The sequence below is a fragment of the Electrona antarctica genome, assembly GCF_951216825.1.
Source record: "Electrona antarctica genome assembly, chromosome: 7".
Classification (NCBI taxonomy): Eukaryota; Metazoa; Chordata; class Actinopteri; order Myctophiformes; family Myctophidae; genus Electrona; species Electrona antarctica.
Genome location: NC_136812.1, coordinates 22,991,726 through 23,000,836, shown reverse-complemented (window position 1 = coordinate 23,000,836; position 9,111 = coordinate 22,991,726). Strand labels below are relative to the sequence as shown.

General features: G+C 47.9%; 1 protein-coding gene across 1 annotated transcript in view; it reads right to left on the bottom strand.

Moving 5' to 3' along the window:
- Positions 1–8,097, bottom strand: part of igfbp3 (insulin-like growth factor binding protein 3) — a 21,333-nt gene extending 13,236 nt beyond the window's left edge. The window contains exons 1-3 of the mRNA XM_079506718.1: positions 7,643–8,097; positions 3,316–3,578; positions 2,668–2,787 (exon numbers count right to left, since the gene is read on the bottom strand). Coding sequence (XP_079362844.1) covers positions 2,668–2,787; positions 3,316–3,578; positions 7,643–8,009 — 750 coding nt within the window. The 5' untranslated portion in view covers positions 8,010–8,097. The remainder of the gene's footprint in view (positions 1–2,667; positions 2,788–3,315; positions 3,579–7,642) is intronic.
- Between the last annotated feature and the right edge of the window lie 1,014 nt (positions 8,098–9,111).

Below are 9,111 nucleotides of genomic sequence, written 5' to 3'. Positions count from 1 at the left end.
AATCTACAAGCTCTCAACGCATCACTGCGTGGCATGTGGAGAGCTTGTAGACAGCCTATTATTATTGCGACTGTAGGTTGCATTTACTATGAAAACCTGCATCCGTCCGTCCGTCCGTCACCCATGCCTCCATATGGTCACGCCTCGTGACATCACGTCTCCATATATGGCCACGCCTCGTGACATTACGTGACATTACAAAGACCCTTAGATCTCCATATATGAAGATTACGACACTGACCTCATTGTGCCTTTATAGATAGTTACAGTAAAGACAGACAGGAAAGAGGGAGAGAGAGAAGGGGAGAGACATGCAGCAAAGGTCGTCATGAATGGGACTTGAATACGTTACACGCTGTCAGGCCAGAGCCTATATGTGGAATGCACCTGGACCACTTGGCCAGCGGGCGCCCCCCCGATGTCTCCCTTTTGACTGACGGGCCTGCCCCAAAGTTATTAGTGCAGCTGCGCCCGGCAACAGTTCTCAACAGGCCCGAAAAATAAGGCCCGGCCCTACCTGGGCCCTCATCAAACCCTGTACACTCAAGACACTGCCCCCGCTGCCACCATTAGATCTCCATATATGGAGCTGACCTGTTCTGACATTCCATATGTTGATCTGACCTCATCAAACCCTGTACACTCAAGACACGCTCCATATTTGGCCAGTACATAATTCATTTCATATGTTGATCTGACCCCCCATGCCAAAGCGACAGCGCTCGCCCAGCACTTGGTGCATCGATTCTCGCCCTCAGGGCATCTTACTGGTTATTATTATTATTGTAGACAATATTCCCCCATAAATGGCCCAAAAAAGGTTGAAAAAGTAATCATGAAATCGCCAACCTAAAATATTGATGTCCTCACAAGTATGTCCTCTGATGTCTGATGTCCTGATTGATGTCCTCACTTATTGTGTGTGTGCATGTGTGCGCGCATGCGTGTGTGTGTGTACTGTATGTGCATGCGTGTGTGCATGCGTGTGTGGTCGCGTGCGTGTGTTATGGTTGGGTTAGGTGACTCATGGTGCAAGAGGGGGGGGGGGGGTGATTTGGCTGGTGACTCATGTGTTTCTCAGAAGGAGCCAGAACTCTTGGGAATCCCTGCGATAAGGCTGCCAGCAGCAGGAAGTGGAACAGGGGATGTATCTGACACGGTCCGCATCTCAATCACCCCCCCACCACCCCCCAAATCCCTTTTCTCTCAAGTCGGCAGGTTGTTTTCTGTGTCACTTTTTCTTTTTTAGGAGGGACGGGGGGGGGGGCGTGTTGTTACCTCAACATCCTTTTCAGTTCCTTCCTCCGTCTCAGTCTCAGTAGTGAGCCGGCCACGCTACGGGTGGCCGAGTCTGCCACACCGCAGACAAGAAAAACTCAACGACTGTGTGTTTTCTTTGCCTCTCTGAGAGGAACGTCACACCTACTACTCTGTAGCCGCGCCAAATCTTCAGCACTGCCGCCGTCAAACGTTTGCACGTGCCACATCTACACTGCCACACACACACACACGCACATGCACACACACACACGCACATCACACACACACACACACACACACACACACGCACACACACACACACACACACACACACACACAGGCACACACACACAAACACACACCTAAAATGGCATTCCTGCAGTCAGTGGTGGAAGTACTCGCATGTTTTACTTAAGTAAAAGTATCAATACTGCAATGTAGAAATATTCTGTTGTTCAAAATGTACTGAGTCAAGTAACCAAAAGTAAAAGTAATCATTGCGCAGAAAAAACACACACACGCACACACACACACACACACACACACACACACACACACACACACACACACACGCACACGCACGCGCACACACAAACGCACACACACACACACACACACACACACACACACACACACACACACACACACACAAGGTACTCCGTCCCACACAGCCACAAACACACCTGACCGACTACACTTCCTGAGAGGAGTGAGTCAGACGTCCACAGTGCACTTAGCGGGGTAATACATGCTTATTAGCCATGCTGATAATATAGTGTTGACATCGTCGTCAGGACAACGGAGGCCGCAGGGGCAGGAGGGGGGGTGGGGGGAGGGGACATGCGCGGGAGGGTGGGCATTGGGCAACTGCAGTTGGCCTAGGTGAGGATTCTTTGGGTATTGTTGGAGCACGTGTCTTATATGCATGTTAGCAGGGGACGGCGGTGGCTCAGGGGTAGAGTGGCTGGATGGTAACCGCAAGGTTGCCAGCTCGTACCCGGGCTCCCCCAGAGTTAGTGTTGAAGTGTCCTTGAGCAAGACACTGAACCCCTAATTGCTCCTGATGTGCTGGTTGGTGCCTTGCATGGTTTCCGCTGCCATCGGTGTATGAATGTGTGTGTGAATGGGTGAATGTAATGCACAATCTATGTAAAGCACCTTGGATAAAGGCGCTATATAAATGCACCATTTATCATTTGCCATTTTAGCAGATGCTGTGTGTGATGCAGGGAGGGTGTGTGTCATTTTATAATTTTATAATTGCATTGATGTTTTTCTTGATGTTCTGGGTAAAGCACATTGAAATGCCTCGTTGTTGAAATGTGCCATGCAAATAAAATTGCCTTGCCTAAGTGTGTGTGTGTGTGTGTGTGCACATACATGTGTGTGACAGAGGGAGTGCTTTACCTGCTTTTTCTTATAGAAACCCTTCTTGTCGCAGTTGGGTATGCGGAAGCCTCGTGGGTTGAGAACGTTGGTGATTTTAAGAGTATTCAGGATGCTCTCCATCTCCCTCCGGCACGGCCCCTGTCAACACACACCAGCACCCCGTCAACAACACAGCACAGTCAACCGCACACCCTGACACATAATGCATATGTATGCATAATGCATACATAATGTATGCATGAGACCTTGGAACTACTTTAAGCAGTATACTTCATCATATGACAAATTGTCAAATTAGGCGACCCACAAGCGAACAACATGCATGCTGATGATGTGGTGGTTGGTGGGGTGGGTGGAAAAGGGTGAGCAAGCTATTTGTGTTGTATGTATATCTGTATTTGTATCTGTGTACTGTATGTTTTATGTACTTATGTGTGAAAATGAGATGCTGCATCTCAAGGGGCTATCCCGTCAATAAAAATCTGAAATCTGAAAATGTCACGCTTGTAGAAGATTAGAGGTCTTCGGATAAACCTGAGACCCAAAAATACCGGGGTACCACGCACACACAGTAAGTATAGTAATACTTACTGTGTGTGCGTGTGACATGTGTGTGTGTGCGTGCGTGTGTGCGTGCCTGCGTGCGTGCGTGCGTGTGCGACTTACATACTCTGCCTCCCTCTTGTTCTCCAAGGAGAAGTTATGCATGTCCGTGTTGGCTCCAACGAACACCGACTCCAGCTTGTAGCTCTGGCCCTTCCTTATCTGGTCCTTCCTGATGAGCTTGGTGTGCTTGTTGGTGTCGGGGGGCGGTCCCCTGCTGTGGCCGCCGCCCCCCTCCGCTGCCGCCGCCAGCCCCGGCAGCACCGTCATGGCCACGGTGACGTTGACGCGCGGCTGTCCCTCCTCTCCCTGACCCGCGATCATCTCTGCCAGGGGGTACGGATCCAAGACACACAAGAAGAGGAAGCAGATTTTCAAACTCTGAGCTCGTACAAAGTGGTGCTCACACCAAAGATGGGTGGGGTCCATGCTTCCCATGCTTTTGATATCCCCCTCATTCATTTTTATCCCAGGGCTTTAATGTGAAGTCAACCAATAAACAGATAAATGGAACTGACGGCGAAGGCAGGGACAGTATATAAGATAGGGAGAAGCTGACAGTAAACACAGAGACACGTGTGCGTGCAATATGATTATGTGTATGTATGTATGGGTGTGTGTGTGTGTGTGTGTGTGTGTGTGTGTGTGTGTGTGTGTGTGTGTGTGTGTGGCTGGGCTGATGTAAATGAGAGAAGGAGACAGGGCACTGAGAGGTAAAGGTGTGAGAGGTCGAAGGGAGCTGACAGTATTAATAACCCACTGTACTGCCATAGATTCCTGACCAATCATTATACAGAGCATACGCAGAGGGCCATCTGCAGTGGTGGAAGAAGTGCTTTACTTAAGTAAAATATAGCAATATCACAACACAACATACTTTGCTGCAAGAATAAACCCTGTGTCAAAATATAGGCTACTTAAAGCCTATAGATTTTTCAAAATTGGACAAACGTTTTGGAAGATAGAAGTCCACAATGTGTGGGAACTGGGAAGTGTGTGTCTGCGAAGTGTTGTGAGCTTGTGTATCCGCTATTTGTGAATAGCCAATGTATAAACAATCTAGTATATTAAAGCTGTGAGCTGTCAAATAACTGTAGCGAGTGAGGAGTTAAAAGTACAATAATTGCCTCTGGCATGTAGTCGACTAGAATATAAAGTATAGACAAATTGAAATATTCAAGTAAAGTAAAAGTACTTCAACATTGTACAGTACTTAAGTACATGTACAGGGCTGTAGGCTGTAGGCTACTCTGTAGGTTACTTTCCACCACTGGCCAATCCAGCTGACCTACTTGAGGATAGGGGAGGGGGAGGAGCGGTGTGTGCGTGTGTGTGTGTGTGTGGGGGGGGGGTTCAAACATTGCTCCCTAATATAGGAAAGGAACTAACTATCCACCATATGCCAACGGTCAGCCACACCACCACAAGGCCACAGTCTGACAGACACAACTGCACAGTGAATGGACCCGTAAGGGTTCATTTTTACACTCTCAAGAGTCAAATCAATACTGAGGATTTTACTGTGTTCTGTGCTTGACGAGCGGCAAACTAAGCTTCAGGACCCCAAGAGATGGACCACAAGGGAGGATGGAAACACACACGCACACGCACGCACGCACCCGCACCCGCACACACACACACACACACACACACACACACACACACACACACACACACACACACACACACACACACACACACAGTTATAAACCATTAACTTCAAGCAGATTTTTGTGTTGGAGTGCTGTGGCCAGGGTGGTGGACGGGCATGCAGGGGTGTAGCCCATGTGGTCAGGCTGGCAGGCTGGCAGCCCACCCCTTTTCTTCTCCCGACCAGCTGATCATTAAAGAAGCACTGGGGCTCCACGGGTCCCCGGGCTCACCAGAGTTCTAAATAGCATCACGAAGACTTCAGTGATCGCTTGATCGATAATCTTTCAAGCAAAAATCAACAGTGATGCAGCAGCTGCTGTTGTTCCGTTGGCCAGATAGGCTACTCTACGGCCAGGCATAAGACTTTTCTCAACTTCTTCTCACAAATGAACAGGGGGGTGAGGGGTTGCTTGCTGAGGGGATTAACAACAAGCCCAATTTAGATACCTGCAAACACCATTATTTATACGCAATGCAAACTTTTATATCCGCTCTTAGAATTCAGAGCTTTTTTGATAAACACATTACGCAATTTGTTTGCATAAATGGCTGCGGAGTAAACAGCACGGATTGCGGCGAAAGGGCTCGTTAATGTCTGGGAAGAGAGAGTTATGGAGATGCATGTGGACTGGACTGGTGGCAGTGGAAACCACTAGGCTGCTCTTACATACTCTGACCAACAGGGGCACTGTAGATCACTCCCACCTTTCTCTCCAGCTGAGAGTGGAGATAATAATGGGCATGCATTGCTGCCCATCTTTCCTCAATTATCTCCTGCTGCCTCAGAGAGAGGCCGAAGAAGAGCTACGAGGTGGCAACCTCTACTGACATTAAGGGAAACTAGTGGGTGAGTGTGTTTGTGTGCCAGCTGAGCTAACCAGCATCCTCCTAAATCAGAGTCTACAAACAGCCGCTGCCAGCAATGCAAAATTCCAGACATAACAGTGGGTTAACAGACATGAAGGGAAAAACGAGCAAAAGATTGAGATTAATTTACAATTAAGAAAGTTGGAAAAAGAAGACAGAAAGAGAGAGTGGCTTTGGGCAGTAAGTTATGTGACGGGTGATAAAGAAGTATGCAAACATAAATCAGTTTGGACTCATTTTACGATTGGCTGTGTGTGTGTGTGTGTGTGTGTGTGTGTGTGTGTGTGTGTGTGTGTGTGTGTGTGTGTGTGTGTGTGTGACACAATGTGACTGCTGAGTGCTTGCACACCACACCACTGTGGCCAAGCCAAATAGCGAGGGGGAGAAAACACACAGGCTCCAGGAGGCCTGACGTCAGCCATGCCCGGATACACACAACACAGTGTGTATTCACATGGAGGTGGGATGTGTGCCGTTTCACTGCTGTGAGTGAGTGAGCACCTTCTGTAGACACAAAGCATCATGCAAGGCCCAGCAAGTAGTTCCTGGAGCTGTTACGAAAGGGGAATCCACGCTAATAGAAACTGCAGGCTTTCTATTCCTGAAAAGTTACAATGCGATAAATGGAAGCCATCATTCTCACGATAATAAATATAATATAATATAATAATAAATATTGAAAAAACGATATATTTATATATATATATTGTTTAAATCTGCTACTGGAAGATGGGTTTCTGAACTGCCCACAGCCCTCTATGAGACACAGTCTGAGTAGGAAAAAAAAGTTTTATATTTTATCATGAAGATAGGTTGAAAAGTGCCAGTGGTGAAGTGGTCCTTTAACTAACTCTGAGAGGAAAGCGTGTGTGTGTGTGTGTGTGTGTGTGTGTGTGTGTGCGTGTGTGTGCGTGCGCTCACGCTGAGAGATAGGCTCCTAAACAAGGGCCCCGTGTCCTCCCACCACCACACCCCGAAATGTTTTTGGTCCAAAGTCTGGAACCTAGAAAGACTGTTGTCGTCGTCCAAAGATATTGGCATCATTCACAGAACATAATCATCAACTTCACCTTCGATCATGCTCCTGCTAAATATACTTACATAATGTCTGAATGTGGCATTCCTTATAAGTTATAACTATTGGGTTGAAGGAGCCAGATTGTGCGTGCGGATGTTTTTAGTGTGCTCCGAAAGAAATGATGACTGTTTATAGGTCTCAGCTGTCCCTTATCCAGAGTCCATACAAGTAAGAACGCGATGTAACACATTCGTTTATAGCACAACCAGGTGCATTAAGGTGCAAAGTGGACGCACGGAGAAAAAAAACTGCATTTACACGCGTAAAACAAGCAAAAACAATCATTCCCACACTGGCCCACAAACGTCCATAAGATTAGGTGCGAGCCTAACGAGCATGCATCACGGGAAGATCTTCGTTTTCAAAACATTTGACTGTCAATGGTGGTGTTAGCACTGCGTTACGCGTGCGCAAAGAACACCAGTCACCAAATAAGAAAATCTGCGCAGTGCGCACCATAATGCCACTTTCTCTAGTCATAGCCATAGGTATCCATCCAGTGTCCACTGCACTGTGCTAATCGGTTTAAGCATATCGTAATAAATAAATGTGAACAGAGCAGAGTAGCGTAGTTGTGGCATTCAGTGCGTGGTGTTCTCCAGATCGGATCCAAACAGTAGCCTACACCCTGTCGCGTATGCTACAACGAAGAGAGAGCACCGGCCACATTCTATTTACAGATTTAAAAAAATAATATATAATAATAATAATATTGGGAGAAAACAACAACTGGGTATGCCAGTCGTGGTCAAGGACTGATCATTCCGTAAGGAGTGAAAGACCGCTGCCTACCTTGTGTTGTGTGCGCGGGTATCAGAATGCTGTTGAGCTTTTTCGCCGCGGCGCTGGAGCACGCTCCTCGTCCCTCCAGCAGAGCTTGCAGGGGTCGGCTCTCCCCCGGCTGGTGCTGGCAGGTCATGCCGGAGCCGCAGCGCCCCGTGTACACTCCACACGCCTGGCCCTCGGCGAGGGCGCACGTCATGCAGCAGCCGCAGCCCGGCTCCCGCACCCTCTCGACGCAGTCTTTTGGCAGCGGCTTGCACTGCATGAGCGCTCCGGCGTCACACGGCTCGCATCGGACCACCGGCCCCGCGGTCTCGGCGAGCCGGGTGAATGCAGCCAGTACAGCAGTGAGACAAAGCACGCAGAGACCGGGCATTCTGCCGATAAGCTGGTCACAAAAGGACAGTATGCGGGTTGTCGCGTAGGCTTAAGGGGACTCTTTGTGACACAGCGAGCGGGCTAGCCTTCTCCATCTGTATTTTCTTTTACGCGAACTTCTCGTTTTATACAGGCGGAAAAAGAGCCAACAAGTCACACCCTCCTTCGTATGAATAATGTAAACGGAGAGCCCCAATATGAGGGACCGCTATATTCAGTTCAAGGAGACAACTATTCAATTACGCTGGCTTTTAGGGTCCTAATATTATTTTACCAGGGAAACTGTACTAATATACGCCTTTCTCTGCACTGCTCTTTAAGATTACTCATCCCATGAGAAACCCCAAAGTCGTATTCCTGTGCCAGGAAATATGGCACAGTGTCAATGCAGTCAGTGCAGAGGCTTTCTAGAACCTAAAGTAAATGTATAAATTAGATTTTTGCAAATATAAAACATTTGAATTTCGGGGCAAATGTGCCAATTGTCTTTGAAATGTTATTAGAACTTGATAGAGGACAGCTTAGAAGGGAGAAAAAAGTTACACTTGGAGCTCTCCTCTCTCTTCCAGCCAGTGAATCATTGACTATTCTTTAGCCTTGGTAGGTTTCCACACCACTGGCCACATCCCCTGGCATCAACGGTACGTGACTGAATACCATTGGTGGTAACTTTTACCCCCCACCATGCAATACTGATAAAGTCTACACCAACATTCCTTTGGGCAGGTGTGTAGGTGGCCTCCCTAACCTACTAAAACAGTCATTTAAGGGCATTGTGTGTGTGCGTGTGTGTGTGTGCGTGCATGTGTGCGTGCGTGCGTGCATGCATGTGTGTGCGCTATACACTCAGCAGGGGGTGTAGCCAAAGAAGTATACTGTTAAACCCTATATACTTCGTTGACCGGGGTCCCCCAGCTGGGGTCTATCCGTGGCCCTACGGCCTACGGATCCTTTTTTCCGTCTAAATCTCTTCACCAAAAATAGACGTTCTACTGTACAAGCTCACAACGTGTTGCGTTGCAACGTGTTGAGAGCTTGTAGATGTGCAATTTTCACAGAAAGTTTGCCTATTATGACATGCCAAGAATAGGGTTCAAGTG